The sequence below is a fragment of the Globicephala melas genome, chromosome 13 (genome assembly GCF_963455315.2).
Source record: "Globicephala melas chromosome 13, mGloMel1.2, whole genome shotgun sequence".
Lineage (NCBI taxonomy): Eukaryota > Metazoa > Chordata > Mammalia > Artiodactyla > Delphinidae > Globicephala > Globicephala melas.
The window spans coordinates 57,580,492-57,601,787 of NC_083326.1; the positions used below are offsets into that span (position 1 = coordinate 57,580,492).

General features: G+C 46.9%; 1 protein-coding gene across 1 annotated transcript in view; it reads right to left on the reverse strand.

Annotated features, from left to right (window-relative positions):
- The window catches only part of L3MBTL4 (L3MBTL histone methyl-lysine binding protein 4), a 304,117-nt gene that overhangs the window by 257,622 nt on the left and 25,199 nt on the right, over positions 1-21,296 (reverse strand). The window contains exon 4 of the mRNA XM_030836653.2: positions 5,359-5,450. Coding sequence (XP_030692513.2) covers positions 5,359-5,450 — 92 coding nt within the window. The remainder of the gene's footprint in view (positions 1-5,358; positions 5,451-21,296) is intronic.

Consider the following 21,296-nt stretch of genomic DNA (forward strand, 5'->3'; position numbering starts at 1 on the left):
AGCACCACGAGGGGCTGAGCATGGACAGGGTGCTGGGGTGGGGAGGTGTAAGATGAAGCTGAGCACGTGGCGGATCTGAAATCCTGGGGGTCACTTCTGAGGGGGAGCGTCAGGCAGCGATGGCAGGAAAGGTCAGGATGCAGAGGCTAGAGGAGGAAAAGGTTAGAAGAACCAAGGAAAGAGAAAACGCAGCCTGAAATTTTAAGAAGTTACACCAGACTCGGGAGATAAAATGGAGAGGAGAATGCAGAGCCCGGGGCAGTGTTCGTCTTCAAGCTGGAATCGACAGGAGTGTTTGTAACCTGGGGGGTGAGGACCCGTGTGAGGGTGAGGACCGATGCAGCGGATCCGTGATCTCCCGGGAAGCAGGACTGGGAGGGCTCCGCGCACAGATAAAGGGATGCCAGATGGAGGAGGGAACTTCGTCCAGGGCAACAGGGGAAGGAGGAAGGGCGGTGCAGGGAGTGAAGGCTGGTGACAGGAAGCGAAGAGGGTCTCACCATATCCATCCCAGGGGTGACCACCTCCTGCCGGGAGTGAGGGAAGATGCCTCAGAGAGCCGCCCTCCTAGGAGACAGGGGGCAACCGACTGAGGCCCTGGAGGGCGGCCAGGCCCGGCCACAGCACGCAAGGCTCTTGGGAAGCAGAGGCCACGGGGGAGCGGGTGTGCATCTGGGCTGGAGCCACTGAGGACGCTGCAACGCTTGTTTCACCCCAGGTGGGGAGAGCGGAATCACGGGAGGATAAGGCAAGGGAACAGACTCATAAGAAGTCACTCAGGCCAGGGGCCAGGACAGAGAAGCACCAGCAATGGAAAGGAGATGGTGGCACCTGTGGTCGGCAGGACAGTGGCCCCCCAAGACGTGCAGGTCCTAATCCTGGAACCTGCGATGCTGGTACCTCACACGGCAAAAGGGGTTTTGTGGTCGTGATTAAGTGAAGAATCTGAAGATGGCGAGAAGGTCCTGCAGTGTCCAGGTGGCCCAATGCCATCACAAGGGTCCTTATAAGAGGGAGGCAGAAGGACCAGGGAAGGAGACGTGAGGATGGAAACGGGCTGGAGTGACGTGGGTCCACAAGCCAACGGATGCAGGTGGCCCCCCAGAAGCTAGAATAGGCAAGGAAATAGATCCTCCCCACAGCCTGCAGAACGAATGCAGCCCTGCTGGCCCCAGTTTAGACTTGGGACGTTCTGAATTTTAAGGTAATAAATTTGTGTTGTTTCAAGCCACTGTGGTAATTTGTTACAGCAGCAAAAGGAAATTAATACAACATCTAGCCACGTGGAATTCAAATTAGAACTATATTACTAACCTATAAAAGATACAAGAAGACATCCCAGAGACTTTTAACTTTCTCACGATTACTTTCATTTTGTTCTGAAATACCAAACTATTTTTTAAATGTGCAAGTCTCCCTGCTTTTCAGGGGCCTAATCTACCTGGCAACCCCATGCCGGCTGGAGACAGGAATACCTGCCTGGGGATAAGAAGCAGAGCGTCCCGGGAGGATGGCCGAGGACAGCAGGGATGTGGGGCTTGGGGGGGCGCCCTGTCCCCAGAGGGCAGTTCAGAGCTAGGGCGGCTGTGCTCCCTCAGCTGGAGCGCGACAGTGATCTGACCCCAGGTGGAGATCTGGGTCCCATCTTCATGCTACTCCTGTCCCGTCCCCCGCCCTTCAGATGTGCAGATGGGGGCACCTGGCAGGTCCGAGCAGACAGGGCAGGGTGGGCGGACCAGGGCAGCTTCATGAAAGAGGGGGGTCTGAGGGGAGCACGGACCCATGAGGTTCAAAGAACAAGAGACATAAAAGGCCTGCAAACTCGGATAAAGATGGAAGAGTCAAGCGGAGCCCGCGTGGGGACCAGCCCCACAGGCCCGGAGAAGCCCCGTGTGACGGGCCAGACCCCGCGGCCTCGACTCCAGGCCGACAGGTGTGGACCTGTGACGATCGACAGGAAGGAAGAAGGCTTTAGGGAGACACGTCTGATGAGGAGATGACTGTCAGGGAGAGAGGACAGAGAAAAGTTCTTAAAACCAACCTCAAAACAATCTTTTAAAGTTTAAATCAAATTGAGATTGGCACATTCCACCAGTAATGAAGAGAAAATGTTTTAAAATTTTCTGCGTCAACAGAAGGTGTTTACATCCTTGTATACTCATTACTCCAGATGGTAAAATAAATTATAAAAAGTGAAAAACTTTGTCTTGTACAAAAAGATATTTAAAATAGACCTACAAGATGCAAAAAAACCCACGTGCAAATGAAATAAGTGGACTCTTCTTTAAAAATACCCACACATTTTCTTGGTAGAATCCGTATCTGATCTGCATGACAGAATTGACAGTGTGTGTTTCTGTGTGTGTCATTGGTATGTTTTGTAAAACTTGAATATTGGAATGGAAACTATATATTAAAAGTAAAGCAATACTCTTTTGAGTAGTTTTCCATTCAGGATATGCAAACTATTCTAAGTTTTATTTTCAACATTTCACTATTAAAAGCTGAAGAGTTCCATCTCAGCTGGCTGACCTGAACACCATGGTTATAATATTTACACAATGAAAATGAACATGAATAGTCAAGAGCACAATACCAACACAAAACTGAGTTCAGTCTGATCCTCCTGCTTGGAAGGCTCGCGTGTACCATCTGCCTTTTTTATTCTATTGAAACCTATTTTCGATCATAAACCATGCTTACTTCATCTTACATATATATATATACACACACACACACACACATAATATATGTATTGTGTATATATAGCATATACAGAGCATATATATATATATATATATATGTACAGATGCTCAGTTAGGGCAACATCTTCCATCCTCAGGACAAACCAGATGTAACAGGTGGTGACTTCCCCTTCACACGCAGGTGGGACGAAGCCCCAGCTCAGCACAGAACACCTAGTAAGCTCATTACTTGCATACTCCAAGGACAATCAACAATTCTCCCTCGTGCTGTTATCACATTTTCTGGGCATATCTTACAGCCCAACTGGATGGCCAAACTTTAAGAGTCCGTGTCACAAGCACACTAGTGTTTCTGTCCAGGTCTTACGTGGTGCTTTGCACACAAGGAGCCTGAGTTTCACCGTCAAGCCACACGTGAGTGGCTTGACTGTGAAGCTCCGAGTGAAGGGAAAGGCGGCCACCACATCAGATGCGGCTGCTGCCTGCTGTGCTCCTGCCTCACTGTCACATCCAGAGCTGACAGAGGTTAGAGTGCAGAAGCTTGAGGACGTCATAGTTTTAGCCAAGGAACCATGCAGATGGTGTGCCCTGTTTCCTGCTCCCCTCCCCTGACCTTCTGGGTCTCAGAAGGTCAAGGGGGAGGCTATGTGGCCCACAGCCCATCACTACACGGTCCCCAACGCAGCCTCAGGATCTACTTCAGGACAGAAATCCCACACCTGCCCTGGAGGTGCCTCAGTCAGCACTAGGACCCAAGGGGAATCTGGGGAGAAACTCCATTCTGCGTGAGTTGATGGACGTTAAAGGATCTGAAAGAAGAAAGTCTGAGAAATAAAGTGAACACACACTGGCTGAGATGAGGGGAGAAGGTGGGAGCTGGACGGGGATCCAGCACTTTGCTGCCATCGGCCAGAACTCGCCCTGCCCTGGGAACCACACACACTTCACCCCCAACATCCAAACATCGGACACAGTCCCAGAGGGTCCTGGTGGAGGTAAGAGAGGATCCCTGTCCTGGGGTCCTGGTCCGAGGACACACGCAGGTCTGATTCCTAGGACACTGTGCCCTTCTTGGTCAATCTCCGCCTTCATGGCTTCTGGCTGCCTTGAGATCCTGGACGGTCATCTCACCAAGCACAGCCATCGGGTCACAGCCTGGCCTGTGCCCTCGCATCCTGGACCCCAGCTAGGCTACATCTGCCCTTGGAGGTCACAGAAATGCACAGGCCTTCGCTGGCTCCTGGCCTGAGCCCTCTACCCTCTGACCTGGAGTAACCACTGCAGGAAGGGCATGAGACGGCACAGGGCGAGCTGGAAAGGGCGACTACAAGTTACACTGGGTCACCCCGGTCAAAGCCAACCCTCTGTAAAGAGCATCTACACTCAGAACTAAGGAGAGGTTTCCGGAAGCCACTCAACACAGCTGGTGACAAGAGCACACTGAGAACAGGCACTGTGCATCCTGTCACCTCGGGAACTTACACGCTTAGTGGAACGAACGCCCTAAGTCTTGTCACATGACGGCAGTGGGGGCAGCAGGACCCAAGTCCTCAGCAGAACCTGCACAGACCTTAAGCCTTCTCCCCCAGGGGACCTCTACCCGCGCACAGGAGCCCCGAGGAGGCTTCCAACCCATGGCCTCCCCGGCCACACCCTGAGGTTCTAGTTCAGCAGGTCTCAGGAACATGTACGTCCGTGTTTCCCAAAGCTCTCTGGAAGCACCTGGTATGAGGACTGGGTGGAGAACCCACAAGTCGAGATTCAGTGTGTCTTAAATTGTGAGGTGCCAACACTTGGCTCTGCTTTCATTCCGTGCCGGCTACACCTCTTCTCCCCGGTTCCACTGCCATGTCCTAGATTAAAACTGCTAGCCTTCTCACATAATAAAACGTACTACAAGTAACTCAACGGATGTCATGACAAGTGAAGCAAATAAAAAGTTTTAGCTTCTCTCTGCTGGTTAAGATGCAATATAATGATGCAAATCTGATACGATTTTTTAAAATTCAGATCGCCCCTGAAATAATGAAAACACAGCCCGAGAAGAAGAGAAAGGGCATTGGAAGGTTTGGTACCTTGGGTACCAAGATGAACCCCAGAGCTGCAAGCCCCTGGTGCCAGGAGTCATTGGGTGGAGCAAGTCTACCGGGGCTGCTCCGGGCGTCCCTACAGTCAGGGACAACCTGCTTTAGGGGGTTCACTGTCCCCTCCAACATGCTGCCTGACCCACCACTTCATGCAGCACATCAAAACAGATGCCTGGCACTGATCCTTGGGTGGACAGATGCAGGTAACATCGGCGAAGAAGAAGAAGGACTCACGCTTGGTGTCTACCACGTGCCTGTTATATCCGACGTCCTTCACACGTACAGCGACCCAAGGAGGCAGTTGTGGTGATTCCCCTGCTTTACGAACGAGGACCCCGAGGCACAGAGAGACTGGATGGCCTGCCCGAGGTGGCAGCGCTAGGTTTCAACCCAGGCGGGCCGGCCCCAGAGCACACACGGAGTCACTAAGGCTTGGATTAGCTTTGTTATGTCAATCCCCAGCAAAGCCTACAAGCCAGATAAGTCGGTATGCTGTCTAGGCAAACGATTTCATTTCTAAATGTGGATTCTCTGCAAAACTGTAAGACCTTCAGGGATTTGTTCACCTTGGAAAACAGCTCAACGGGCGCTGCCACGGCCTCCTGTTCCTTCAAGTACTGCTCCCAAGACCAGGCCTCACGCGTGGCCACCGCAGGGGCTGGAAGAGAAAACACAAGGGCTGTTCTTGAGACAATTAGTGACTGAAAAATTATGCAGCTGAAGATAAATCCAAGAAGGAGGCTAATTACTTAAACCGATGATCAGAAGACCAAGCAACTAACAGCAAGGAGCCTTATCGCTGGCGCTCTGTGAGCATCTGGTACAATCACGTCACCTCACATCCCCAGCTTTCCTGGGTTAGAACAGACTTATGAACACACCCCATCACCAACCACTGATGACACGCAGGACGTGTGCCCCCAGCCCCCGCTCAAAGAAGGGAGAACAGGCATAGGTTCTCTAGAAGGTGATTTGGTTACTTTTAAGGCGAAGGACCTGAATTTTTTTTTTTTGTAATCTCCTTTCACTTTCCTACCTCCTCTTTGTAGGAATGCCAATTGGTACAACCTGTCGAAAGGCAACGTGCAAACTGTCAAAAGCCTTAAAAATTATTTGCATACTTTGAACCAGCCATTCTCCTAGGAATTTGTCTTAATGCAGTTACAGTGATGTGCCGAAGAGTTTATTCTAGAACCCTTCATAATAGTGAAATAGTGGAAACAAACTGAAGAGAGGGCTGATTAAATGCACTGTACAGATGTGTCGTTTTAATAACAGCTCAGAAAATACATTGCAGAAGACTGCTGAATGGCAGAGAAAGGCTCTGTTAATGATACACTAAGTGGGGAAAAAAGTTTAGGAAACAAAATGATCCTTTTTGGTAAAGTATATAATGGAAACAAAAAACACTAAAATCATGTAAATCAAAATCATAATTGAAGTCATCTTTAGGTGCCGGGATTATAAATAATTTCTTCCCATTTTTCTTTGTACTTCAGTTTTCTGCTTTTCTAGATGAATAACTATCCTTTGTAATTCAATAAAAATATCATTTTAAATAATAAAAATCTGGCAAAAAAGATTAATAATTATTTTAAGTTTATATTCTATGTTCCAGTAACTCTTTCTCTAGGGTTAATATGCTAAGGAAGTGGTCCTGATAAAAGCTGATGGTGAAAATGGACATCACACAATTATTACAGCAAAAATGCAAAGTAATATTAACATGGGAGAAAAGTTAAATAAATGATATTTACATATACACATATATACATATATGATTATGAAGTCAAAAACTATACTTTTTATAAAATATCTTGGGAATTTTCTGGGATATCTTGAGAATTTATTATCAAAGTAAGGACACAAAACAGTATATATTTTATGATCTTAATTTTTAAAATACAAATTATTATATATATTAAAACATTCGTTTTTCACATACTTATAAAGCCCCTTCTTCATGCAAGGCAACAGGCCTATATGTGTGTCTACATATTCAAACACACACGCACAGAAAAGAAATTGGAAAGAAACAGCAAAATACTAACGGTGATTATACGCGGGTGGTGGGATTAATGTAAATATTCTTTCCTTGTTACTTCCTGCAGTTTTAAAATTCTCGACAAGCATTATTATAACCAACCACACACACACGCACACTTGCACACACACACTCATACACACACGCTCCTGGAGAATTCTGGTCAAAAGGGCTCTGTGAACATTAATTTTAACATTTATCTTGTGAAGTGTTCCCGAGTAAGGTCCAGATGGTGAAAGGTCAGAACTACAAGCATGTTGGCGGTGACAGGTAGTTAGGCACACCTCCAAGTCAAACATTCGGAACCTCTCAAGACGGTAAAGCAACCTGATGGAATAACAAACACGAAACTCCACCAGCTGTGCAGGAAGAAGTAATATGGACTTCTAATCACTTAAAAAATATGTTCTGAGCTCCTCTTCACATGCCAAGAAGCATGCTGACCGCTGGAATAAGAATATGACCCAGTCCCTGGTCTAGTAAATGAAAAAGAAATAAATAATGTGTATAATTTTTCCCTTTAATATTCATATATACAATTGACAAAAAAAAGTAATTTAAGCTCAGGTTATAAGGAAAAAATCATATCAAATTACAGTTTAAAACAGACCCACAGAGCATGCACATTAATAACTACTGTTTATCAATCACAAGACACTGACCTGTTCTTGCTAAGAAATACACTTATTAAAGTAAAAGAATTTTAAAAAGCACTTTAACCATCAAATAAGGCTGAGAGAATTGTTATCAATGGATTTCCTTGCTTTGGAAACAGTGCGACATCTCTGTGTGATTCCCACCAAGGAGCTCGCAGTCTGTTAGCCATCACAGCACTAGAAGATTTGCTGCCATTTCTACACGACATGAGATATTTTATTCTGCTAAACACAGAAAGGAATTTGATAAACCCTGAATATTCTCTGGTAAGATTACTCAACATCCCTATTTTCACATAAGCGTTTTACAACATCACAATTATAAGCGTTACCAAAAACATTACAGCAGCGTTGGCTCCAAAGCAAATATAAATGTCTCGTTTTCTACAACAGCTGTGTTCCTGAAAAACTTGTGTGTGAGGGGTGACATCACCATGTCGTCCCCAACATAGAAGAAGGTCATTCCTCACAAGAACCACAAACAACTATTCAAGACCAAGACACACTGAGAGAACCCAGACCCGGGGGTGTGGTTGAAGCCGCGCCTGCACCACAGAGACCCAGACGGATGCCCAGAAGGACACAGTGGGAGGGGAGAGTAGGGGCTGCAGGTGACGCTGACCACACTGCCCCTCCCCCAGGCCTCCCCAAGCCTCAGGCTCATCCAGTGGGAAATGAGGACCCCGGGGACAACCGGCCCTCACCCCCAGAATCCTGGGTCACTATGTGGGAGCCCCTATTCTGACGTCGCCCCACGGGGACTGCAGTGGAATCTGGAGGGCACAACGCTGGGGACTGACTGTGATGGGGGGGGGGAGGGGCTCATGACATCCGCACAGGGATCTCAGGATGGAATTCACACCTGCATCACCCAGGTGGGGACCCCAACCTGCAGCTCTGCTCACCTGCAGAACCAACTCAGGGCTCAGTCTGATGAGGGAGCTCGATGGGGTGCATACCTGCATACCTACGGACCCTCAGGGAGGAGTTCTGTTGGCCCTGAGCCTGCTCTGTCCAAGCCCACGCCAGGTGTTGCGTCCCAGCCCACGTAGAGAGAGCCTTCCAGACCCATCGGCCAGAAGCGCTGGGACAGTCCTGGAAGATGTGTGCCTGGCGGCACTTGAGCAAAGCCTGTGGCCCCGTTCAGCCAGGGAACTGGGGTGCGGGTCAGCTTGAGGTAAGATGACAAACAAAGAGCCTTACTGGCTTTCAAGCTGCTTCACCCACTGCACCTGGGCAGGGGACCTACCTCACAGCCCTGCTCACCACTGAGTACAGCCTGTCCCCCAGGAATCCACCCAGACCACAGGGGACACTGTGAAGCCCACTCTACAGCCCTCTGCACATGGGTGCCTGAAAAGGGAGCACAGCCTGGGGCCTCCTGTGTCTGCAGAGCAGAGCCAGTGGCCTCACCCTCAGTGCACACTCAGGCCCCCAACAATGAACTGTGCAGGCCCTAGGTCGCAGCCTGCTGCCCTGCCAGGGAGGGAAGCTAACTCACACCCCGTCCACTACTGAATACGTGCCCAGTCCTGGCCGTCCAATGAGCCTGACCAGAGAGCCCAGGCGACTGCAGAGCCCACCCTCCAGCCCCACCTGGGGAGGAGCCCAGCCAGCCGTCCTGTCTACCTGTTCTGGGCCGGGGCACAGCCCCCATCCCTGTCCTCTGAGCTCAAACAGATGCCTCACCCCAAATAAACCCTAACAGCTGGCCCACCTGCCCAAGGGCTTTACCAGCAGACACGCCCAGAAACCCAAGCCGAGCTGACTGGTGAGGAACCGTCTCTGCCAAAGCAAACTGCACAGCCTGGAAGACGAGCCCCACTACTCAGACGCACAGATTCCAACGTGAGGAAGCAAGGGTCATGAAAAGCCAGGTAACTATGACACCAGCAAAGGAAACCAATAAAGCTCCAATGCCTGACCCTAAAAAAGAGTGAATTATGAACTGTCAGACAAAGAATTCAGAATAGTCCTCCAGAGGAAGCTTAATTAACTACAAGAAAACACAGACAACTAAATGAAACTAGAAAAATAATGCATGAACAAAACAAGAAGCTCAACAAGGAGACAGCCACCATCAAAACAACCACCACAACAACAAAACAGCCCTGGAGCTCAAAAATACACTAACCACACTGAAAAGTTCAACAGAGAGCTTCAAGAGTAGACTGGACCATGCAGAAGAAAGGCTCAGCAACCTGGAGGATAGGACACTGGAAATTCCCCAGTCAGAGGAGCAACAGGAAAAAAGGAGGATAAGAGAGAAGAAAGCGGGGGTGGGGGTGGGGGGTGGAATTATGGGACTCGGTGAAAAGAAACAATATTCGCATTATGGAAATTCCAGAAGGAGAAGAGAAAGAGAAAGAGAAAGGGACGGAAAGTGTATCTGAAGCAATAATGGTGGAAAACTTAGAGAAATGGACATTTCACATCCACGAGGCCCAAAAGGGCCCCAAACAGGTTGAATCCAAATAGGATTACACAGAGACACATTATAATTAAATAGTCAAAAGTCAAAGACAAAGAAAGAATTTTAAGAGTAGCAAGAGAAAGAGAGACGTCACATACAAGGGAAACCCCATAACACTATGAGCGAATTTCTCAACAGAAGCCTTTCGGGCCAGGAGAGAATGGGACAGTTTATTCAAAATGCTGAAAGAAAGCAGGGTCAGTGCTTGGATGGGCTGGAGGCTGGTGGCATGTGCATGTGTGTTACACCCTATGAAAGTACAGGTGCACTTGATCCAGGCCACGTCCTCACAGATAGCAGACACTGGGATGCATAGGGTTAGCTCTTAGAAGCACCCCCTTTACAAAGGGCTCACCATGTCTAAGAGGACCAGGCAGCAACATCGCCCTTGGAAAAGGGGTTGGCACACTGAGCAGGATACATCCCAGACCAGATACCTGTTAATCCGGTAAACCACAATTGTGTCCTGCTTTATCATTTCAGATCTGGAGTTTGGAATAATTTCGTTTATTTAAATGGATAGAAAACCACCTCTACTCCTTTATTTCAGCTCTTTATATGAACAGTCCTCCATATGTGCATGCTAGTGTTTTTTGTTCTCAACTCCTCTTATAAAATTCCATAACATAAAAAGCACAGCATGCTGTTTAAAAATGGAAAGAAGCCCTAGCTGTCATCTAGCTCTGTGATTTTTTTCAAACCTTAAATTTCTTTCTATCTTGTAATACCCTATAATGGAAAAAAATCTGAAAAAGAATATATATATTATATATACATATATATTATATATATATATATATACACACACACACATATAACTGAATTACTTTGCTGTGCACCTGAATCACTGTAAGTCAGCTATACTTCAATAAAAAACCAAAAAATATTATAACAGTATATTGTTAATTGAAGGTAATTTTATCATATTTAATTATATTGATGATTTTAAACATCCTCTTCCTCATTTAAAAAGTGATGCATGCTGATTTTAAATTCATTGCCAAAAAAAGGCATGATCTGTCAACAGACAAAATTATATATCAAATTTTCTTTGGGGACCAAACAGACATTAAAATTTAACCATATATTATAGAATCAAAAATAGATAAAAACTGTTTCCAAAAATAAATAAATAAAAATTTTAAAATTAAATTAAAATGTTTCATCAATAGGGGGGCTATAAGAATATTCTCTCTAGTATGACCCCATTTTTACCTACAAAAGTATCTTTCTAGGAGCCCCATCATGAGACACCCCGTGAGTACAGGTACGCTGCCTGTCCCACGCTCTGGCCACCTGGCATCACATTCATCTCCCTTGGAGAGCAGAGACGGACAGATGAAGCCTCACCTGACACTAAGAACACTTAGTTCTAGGAAACTGCACAATATTTATTAGTGATTTTCTAAACTAAAATTAAAAATGGCCGTGGGTGAAGAATGAATAAACTGTCATTCTTAAGGACCGAACCACGTAAATCCTATAACTCATGTCCCTGAGAGACACCTCCCCAATTCCATTAACCATAATCACAGTCTTTGACACCAACGTTTCAACTTTATTTCAAAAGTTATGTTGCATCCGGCTCCATCGGCAGCATCTTAGAAAATGTGAGAAAAACATTTTTTTTGTTGTTGGTTGTCGGTAGCAACCAACCCATTTTATTACACACAGATATAAATGATGCCTCCCTTTGTGGTACCAACTGGAAATGATACAATTTTCCCAACGTTCTAACAACTTGTCACTGCTGGGAAATAACCCCAAAACGGAAGCTCCATGAATATAACTGCACTTCCCAACCTCTCACATGGTAATAACTCTGCGTGTCTCCGTAGCAAGGACTTCTGCCTGCTCTGCTGAGAACGTTTTTCATTCGCAAATGTAGGCTGCGTCTCATTCCAGTACTGAATTCAAAACCAGTTGTTGCTCATTTCCCTGCGTGTAGCGGGTGCTGAGAGCCAGGACACGCCAGGAAATGCTCGGGGACTTGACTCGTGCTCACGTGACACCTACTCTAGTGGGGGAGACACACGTGCAGACAGACAAGTGTCACCCTCACCCGGCATACGGGGGGACTCAACGTTCCTGTGAATAAATAGGCAGACGCAGGTGTTAACGCGCACCAGTTAAGAAACCCAGACAAGGCATCTGGGAACAAAATAAAGAAGGATTAATTCTGACCAGAGGACGCTTCCTGGAGACTGCTGCTCTCCCAGACAACCAGAAAGTCAGCAGGCGGTCCAGGCAGCGGCAGCAGGAGCAAAGGGACAGGCTGCAGAGGGAAGAGCCCCTGACAACGCCCGTCTGGGCGTCACCACGGAGCCTGTGGGACACACGGAGCAGAAGGCAGGGTCGCTGCACGGGGAGGAAGTAACCGTGGAATCGGGCAAGTTCTTCCAAGTCGGAAGGAAGAACTTGCTCTAGCACCAGTGCTGAGTAAGAAGGAAACAAATGCCAGAGACAAAGACTGAAGGCGGAACGATGACAACAGTCCAGGCAGAGGTAACGAGGGTGTTCCCTAGAGAAAGGCGGGGAGCCAAGGGGTGACGCAGAGCTAAAACCGAAGGACCTCGGCCAACAACTAACTGTCAGGGGCGGAGTGGGGCAGGGCGAGGTGGTCCAGGGAGGAGGACCCATCGGGGGAACCCAGTGGGGGATCAGCAAATCGAGGGAGCAACGCAGGAGGCTGCAAGGAGGACGGGTTATTGTCAGAGATGTTGAGTTTTAGGTATCTGGAAGAATCTAAGCATATATATCCAACAAAAGGAGATCCCAAATTTTTCAGCAAGAGGCAACAACTGAGAAACGTGGAGAAAGAAGAACCAAGGTCAGAACGTGTGCATCCACATCGGGGTGAGTGAAGAGGTGGGGAGGAGGATGGGGACACACACAAGACCCGGAAGTCAGGGCGGCAGAGGGTCCCAAGGGCTGAAGGACCAGCACCGTCCGATGCGGAACAAGGTCCAGTGAGACCAACCTGGGAGAAGCAGCTGCGGCCAGGCAGCCAGGGTGTCACCGTGACCTCAGGGACAGAGGCTTCGGTGGAAGAATGTGCTCGGAGGTCAGACTGCACGAGGCCAAACCCTGAAAAGAAAGTCTCAGGGAAGCAGCAAGTGTGCCACACTCTGAGAGGCTTGCAGACGAGAAGAGACAGGTCACAGGAGAGCTGGAGGGGCACCAGTCACATCACGAAAAAGGAGCTCTTCTCATTCTTAAGGACTGCAGGCAGCAGAGGGCATTTCAATCCATCAGCTGAGGGACAAGAACCGGAAGACAGAGATGAGGCTCCTAGAAGAGGGGGTGACCCAGGGGGATGTGCAGGACAGAAGGCTCTGAGAACACAGCAGAGGAAGGGCCCTACTAACGTCAGAGAAACTTCGGGAAGGAGAGAGAAGACATCACCCAGGACCTCGATCTCCATGACCAGAAGTGCGTCACGCTGGGAGCACAAGGGCAGGACAGTGATGGAAATTCCTCTAGGACAGATGTGAGGCCCACGAGGCCGTCCTGAGAGCCGCTCAGCCAAGCCGGTGACTCTCAGAGGGGCTCCCGGCAGTCTGGGAGCGGAGCAGATAGTTCAGTCCATGGACAGCTGGGCACTGATGAGGAGACAGCCCAGTGGATGAGGGCACCAGCCTCGAGCACATAAGATGAAATGCTCCAGAGGCCCCACGTGGCCAGGGGTGCAGGAAGTCAGGAAACTACTGACGAACACAGAGGAACAGAAAAGCTAACACACAGGACGCGAGTGCTTTGACAAGCTTCCACGGAACGAAGGAGTAGAAGGACCCGTGGTTCTGAGGGTGTGACCAAGAGAGGATTTCAGGGTCCAAAATGCGGTGACTCAGCCATTTCCCCAGGTGCTGCCACAAGTGGACAGAATAACAATGCACAGGACCAACACCGGAAACCTGTGTACAGCAGAGAAGAGAGGTGTGTAAACAACTTATTCTAATATGGTGGTTTTCAAAGTGTGGTCACCCCCTGGAACTTGTGAGAAATGCAAATTTTGGAGGCCATACCCCAGACTTAATGATTCACAAACTCTCCACTTTTAACAATTTTTCTAAGTGATTCTGATGCATGCTTAAGTTTGAGAACCACTGTTCTTAATTAACGTGAAGAAACCTACAAAGTAGAGAGAAAACTAATTATGGTTGATATCATCAAAGAAGGCTTCCCAGATGATGTGACATGTGCCTTAAAGGATAAAGTTCTCAAAGTGTGGTACTCAGAACTGCAGCATCAGTATCACCTGGGGAACTGTTAGAAATACAAAGTTGGGGCATCAATCAAAATCTTGGGCATCTACTGAATCAGAAACTCTTGGCGGGATGCCTGTGAGCTGTTTTCACAAGCCCTCCCTCTGAAGCAGCTCATGTTGGAGAGCTCCAGCTCCGGAATGAGGGTCAACTCCAGCTGCAAATGGCCCTAGAGACAGGGGCAGGACTGAGAACTCTTTGACCACAGTCCTGTTCTTGAATTTCCAAGAGTCCCCATCCTCCTCCAGCATGAATTTTACAGTACGGCCCATTTCCTGAGGAAGCTGGAGTGATCTCTCTTCCTTGCAAAAGAAATCTAATTAAAACACTACAGGAAGAATTTTAGTCTTAAGCCTATATACACGCTGTGAAACCCGCAGAAGTTTTTAAGGAAAGAAATGCCATAATAAGTTTGGACTTGTCTCTCCTCTGCCCTGCCCATTGCTGGGTTTTTGGTAGTTTTGATTTTTTTTAAAGACACTGCTGGTTGCAGTTGTAGAGATTATGGAGTAGAATAAGGAGAGAGAAGTGATACCAGAGGTAGCAGAAAGGTGGCTGTTTCAACAAGCCAGCCCTAGATGAGGAGGTCTTTTAATCTGTTGATGTGTGAATTATGTTGGCAGATTTTACAATACTGAACTCTGTTTCACTGGTGAAGTTTACACTACTGAATACTATACCCTCCTTGGTAATAGGATATCATTTTTCTAATATATTGCTAGATTATACTTGGCAATATTTATTTAGAATTTCATATTTGTATGTGATATGCATTTGCAGTCTAGAGTTTTGGTTTTTGGTTTTTTTTGCGGTACACTGGCCTCTCACTGTTGTGGCCTCTCCCATTGCGGAGCACAGGCTCCGGACGCGCAGGCTCAGCGGCCATGGCTCACGGGCCCAGCCACTCCGCGGCATGTGGGATCTTCCCAGACCGGGGCATGAACCCGTGTCCCCTGCATCAGCAGGTGGACTCTCAACCAATGCGCCACCAGGGAAGCCCTAGAGTTTTGGTTTTTATATTACATTCCTCAAATCTCATATGCTGGCTTCATAAAAAATTTTTCACCTTTTTATGTGGCTTGGAAGAGTCTGAATACCACTGGAATGATCTGTTCTTTTAAAGTGGAAGAATAGTTCAGCTGTGATCCTGGCTGGACCTCATCTTCCAGTCTCTTTTACTGTATGACCTATTCAAATGTTCAACTTTTCCTGGGTGCATTTTGATAATCACTAGCTAGGAAATCATCCAGTTACTCCAGAGTTTCAAACGCGTTGCTACAGAAATGCCTGTATTATTCTCTCTTGTTTTAATTAAAAAACAACAACAACTTCTCCCACATCTTTAGTTAGTTCCTCACTTGCTTAGTAATTAAGGTTAAGATGCATATATTTAGGAGAATGGGTAAATGGTGACAGCATTAAAAGAATAGAGAGAAAAGAAGACTGGGGAGAGTGTGATAACCAGGTGGAATCCACCTCCAGCTTGGAGCTGAGATTTGAACCTGCAGTGAGGCAGAAACAACCAGGGTACCATCCAGATAACAGAAGTCATCAAGAGAAAAAGTGCAAAATGGGAAGAGAATCATAGCTGAAACACAGCGGAATCTCAACACTCAAATGGAAGGCAGAGAGTAAAAACCTGATAGAAGATAAAGCACTGAGACATAAAATCCAGGACAGACTGATGTATCAGGATACAAAGAGAGAGCAAGTGATGAAGGAGGAGGAGAGAAGAAAGAAGGGGAGGACGAGGAAGGGAAACAAGAGGAGGTGGAGGAGAGGAAGAGACACTCATCACCTCAACTGAGAGATCAGACCAGACGGGTGACTGTGGACACAGGGACGAGAACAAGGAGACAAGGCCAAAGAGGTGAAGGGTCACTTGAACAGGGGGTTGAATGCGCATCAGGGTTCCTGAGGGGGCCCAGGTCTGTCACTAGAGGAGAAAGAAGAACTAAGAAAGCTCCAGGTTCTTACGGGAATATTCAGGTGATGGTGAAGTTTACAGTAAAGAGACATTTGTGTGCAGATTTTCCCATGTTAACTGGTTTCCCCCTTGATATGTAGTGGAGGTGGGGAAGGCAGGTCTACGAGAATAACCTGTATTACCGAGACACCGTGAAGAAGACCCAAATGACTACAGGTTGATATTAAAATACTCCCCTATGAATACCATGCTATCAGTCATCAAATTAACATCCGTCTGTATGAGTTGGCAATATCCTCTTCATAAAACGATTAACTACGTATTTCCCTTGATGTTTGCTTCTCTGTATCCTAGAGACATCTCCTGTAATCTGGTGAATATAACAGAGCTCCAGTTGTTACTGCTACTTTCATTAATTTAATTAATTCTGTCGATCAGAATTTAGAGTTTCCTCTACTCAAGACATCCCCTGCTGGACTTCAATTAATGGACATACTTAAAATATTATTCAAGATTGTTTAGGGACTTCCCTGGTGGTACACTGGTTAAGAATCTGCCTGCTAATGCAGGGGATACGGGTTCGAGCCCTGGTCGGGGAAGATCCCGTGTGCTGCAGAGCAGCTAAGCCCGTGCGCCACAACTACTGAGGTCTGCATGCCCTAGAGCCTGAGCGCCGCAACTACTGAGCCCACGTGCCACAACTACTGAAGCCCACGCGCCCAGAGCCCGTGCTCCGCAACTAGAGAAGCCACCGCAATGAGAAGCCCGCACACCACAACAGAGAGTAGCCCCTGCTCGCCACAACTAGAGAAAGCCCTCGCACAGCAACAAAGACCCAATGCAGCGCCCCCCCCAAAAAAGAGATTGTTTGTTCTCTTGATGCTGAAAGTGTTTAAAATAAATTATTCCCCAAATCATATCTTAACGTCACAGCTTGCTAACCTTTCAAAACACTAATCATTCTCAGGGAATATAAGTTTTAAATCCATGAAGGAACACTGAATTTCAGTTCACTAGCAGACCATTTGGGGCAAAATAGAGTAATTTTATTAGTTGAATGATAAATTAGCACTGTTTAAAGAAAATTTTTAATGTAAAAACATCTAGAACGGTTTTGTGAAATTAAATTCCTGAAAAGCATATTCAAAGCAGCAGCAAGGATTTCATTAGTCCCCATCGGCCTCTTTGCCACTGAGCTCTTTAGGACTCTTTTGTTATGAGGGCCCCTTGGTCCTGACTAGAATATTAATGCTGTGTACATGCAACAGGAAAGTGCCATAACTGTAGACCTCGCGACTAAAAAACCCTAAAATAAAGGAGCTCAATAATGGTGCCATTCCCTTAGCAACAGGTACACAATAATTCCCACTTCCTGCAAGGAGGCTCAAAGTGATTCTGCAACTTAGAACTTGTGGAGGCAGAATAACAGCCCCCAAAGATGTCCCTACCCTAACCCCCAGAAACTGTTAACATGCTATGTTATATGGCAAAAGTGATTTTGCTGCTGTGATTAAGCTTCTTGAGATGGGGAGATCATCTTGGCTTATCCACGTGGGTCCAATATAATCACAGGGGTCCCTGAAAGTGCAGAAGTTTTCCCAGCTGTGGTCAGAGGAAGATGTGACTATGGCAGAAAAACCCAAGAGATGCTCCTTTGCTGGCTGTGAAGACAGAGGAAGGGGCCACGAGCCAAGGAGTGCAGGTGACCCGTAGAAGCTGGAAAAGGCAGGAAACAGTTCCTCCCCTCGAGCCTCTGGAAGGGACGCAGCCCTGCCCACTGACTTTAGCCCAGTGGGACCCATGTCAGGCTTCTAACCCGAGGAACCAGAAGACAACAAACTTCTGCTGTTGGAACTGCTAAGTCATGGTTACAGGAAACTAACACTGAACTGTAATCAGGAATAATTGATATTTAGTAAACTGTTCAAACTCACTACCAAAAAGTTTCTAAATGCTCAACAAATGGATCAAATAATCATACTTCATTAGCCTGAAAAATAAGTAGGAATCCACAAATAATAAAATAGCTTAGGACAAGTGGTATCACATAGCATTTACTGTATTCTCTGATTTGAACTGAGGTTCACTGTATAAAATACAGAAATTGTAAAAGAACTTTAAAAACACATCCATAGCTAATATTTTCCTGTCCCATTAAGCTGATGCTTGGGAAACTAATTTATAACAGCACATGTTGTCTAGAAAAACCTTGCACTATCCTAGCGTTTTCTGTACAGAAAGCTTATGATGTTAACTCTCCAAAATAGGTTTAAATATAGTCATAAAGCTTCGGGCTGGGAGGTATCTAATAAATCAGCTAATCACTCTAAATATGAAAGAAGTGATTTCCCCAAGGTTTAGTTTTGGCATAAATGTCTTATTTCATGGCTCCATCACTCTGATAAGCCATAAATGTGCACTAATTTAAATAGCTGGTTTCAATTCCCAAGGATCCTTTCTGTGCTTTAAAAATCATCAATAAAATATAGCTTCCTTGTCAAACTACGTCCTGAATTATTGAATTCAGACTTGTTATTATAAAAAATTAATTACGACAACTATCAGCGAAAAATAATTTCTCCTAAGATACCAAGCCCTGTGAAGACAATTATAGATAATTAAAAGTACAAAGAAAACGGCAAACCATAGGCTCATCTCAGTAAAATACTTTTCAACACACAGCAAAATTAAAATAGCAGTGTCATAAACTTCTAAAACCTGGCTTTCTATAGCTTTATGCTTAATTGCATAAAGCAACATAGGCAACATCTCCATCACAGAGACCGATCCATTCTGCGTAGAAAGTGTGCGTCCAGAGTTCTGTGCAGGGTCCTGGCCCTGGTTCTGGGGGCTCCGTCTGAGACGCTCGCTGGCTTCTCCTCCTCTCCCGGCGGGGCGGGTATCCTCAGCCTTCTGCTCAACGTACTCCCCAGAGAGGTCTCCCTGCACTCACAGGTTCACCACTACCTACACACCTGACGATCCCTTCCACCCTTCTCACCAAACCCCTGGAATGTTCCGCAGACCCTCAGTCTCCACACGAAAGCCCAGCCTCATCCCTCGAGTGCAACCCCCGTGTTTCTAAGGTCAGTGAGCAGCAACCACACTGGCTTTGGCGGTCCCAAGGCTCCGCCCTCTGGGATCTGTGGAGTCTGCTTGGCCTGTGAGAGCCCAGCAGGCCTGTCTCATGGGCACCCGGCTCCCTCCACCCCCTCCTCTGCCCACACGCACTCCAGCCCTCTCCAGGGACAGCCCAAGTCCTGACGTCCACATGGCGTAGCACAGCACCCACGGTCCTTCCCCACCGGCCTCCCCAGCTCCTGGCCTCATCAACCACTTTCTCTGGTCACTTCTGTAAACACGTATGGAGGACCCACTATGTGCTGGGCTCTATGGACACAACCGCGGACAAAAACAGGCATGAGGCCTCACTCTCAAGCATTAAAACCTAATGGAGAAATAATCCAAAATACAATTATGAACCAAGTGCTTCTATAGAACATAGGGCCTTGAGAGCACAGAACAGACCGCCCGGCCTAGTCCAGGGGTCAGGAAGGGAAGCCTTCCTGACACGCGGCTCAAAAGCCCAAACCCAAGGGTCAGCGGGCATTAGCAACACATGGACACAATGATCAGGCCAAAGGTGGCCCTAGAGGGACAGGCAGGGAGCACAGCGGGCGTGGGGCACTGGGGCAGCACCCCAGGTAACAAGGCCAGCGCTGCCGGAGCATGAGGGGTGAGTGGGCACACGGCTGAGACCAGGCCGAGGAGGGGAAAGGGCAGAGTCTGTGTGTGTGAGGCCTCAGCAGGGTCTGCCCGGATCCTATCCACCAGGCAACAGGAGGCATCTGAAAGGTTTCAAGCAAAGCAGGGTGGACGTGTGGACAGGATGAGGTGGGTCAGGTCATCTCGAGCGCAGGTCTGAGGACATCGGTGGGGACATCCAGGCGACGGATGGCAGCATGGATGCAGGTGGATTTCCCCTGGGCCTCACAACTTGGGGCTTTACGTTGAAATGCAAGGGAGGGAGGGGCGGGGAGAAGAGTAAGGACTGCCAGCTAAGGAAGATGAAAAGAGTAGCAGACTGGAGAAATATTCCAGAAGCAGAAGCCACCGCCCTGCTGGCAGAGAGCTCACAGGAAGTGAAAAGAACAAGGCATAGAGGGGGCTGCCCAGGTCGGCGTGGGCACCTGACGGGCAGGCCAGCCATCCAGCTAGTGAGCGTGTTCCTCCCTCTAGGACCGCTGGGTGTGGGCTCTGCCAAGACGAGAATGACTTTAAATCAAATATAAGATCCCTTTATCCCCAAATAATTGTACGGTCAAGTTTTCTGAAAGTTTGTCTATGTGTATAACCCTATATACCTTCTAAATCTGCCCAACTTACTGAAGACCAAACCCAATGCTGTTATCATGTCCCCAGGCTCTGCATTCCCATTGCAACATTCACAAAATATTGGCCAAAATCTGTTTTTATTGATGGTGCTTTTCCAAAAAATTACTTTCTACACGTTGCTACATCTCAAAGAGGCTTTGCAGGAAAGGCTTGGGAGAACCATGTTGTGCTGTTTCCAACTAGGTAACGGAAGAAAAGCCAGATGAGTTTTTAAAGGTTTAAACTTCATACACGTCTATTCCTTTAAAATAATAAGTTCTTCCTTAAGTAGGATAAAGACAATTTTTTTTTTAAGAGTGCTTCACCTAATGCTAATCCTCTAGAGTAAATAATTTTAAAACAGTCCCTTAGGAATCTCCTAAGCAAACTATGGGCCTACATAAAAAGAACCTGAAATTACTAAGACTAATACATAAATTCCCGATTTAAGCTGTTCAAGAAGAATACATTTGTTGAGCATTTACCAAGAGCCAAACACACTCTATAAACATTTTCTCACTTAATCCTGACAATTTTATGGGGTAAGAGGTATTACTATTCCCATTTCACAGGGAAGAAAATTGAGGCTTAGAGAAGTTAAATAACTTGTTGGAAGTCACACGGTTAAGTGGCAAAACCAAAATTCTGAGTCTAACCGCACATTCTGCATTTCCTTTCATATAATCAAAAGAAGTCATTTTTCAGAAAGAACAACTAAAAGTTTGGACTTCTAAATATAACATTTATGCTGGGCTCAAGGCAAAA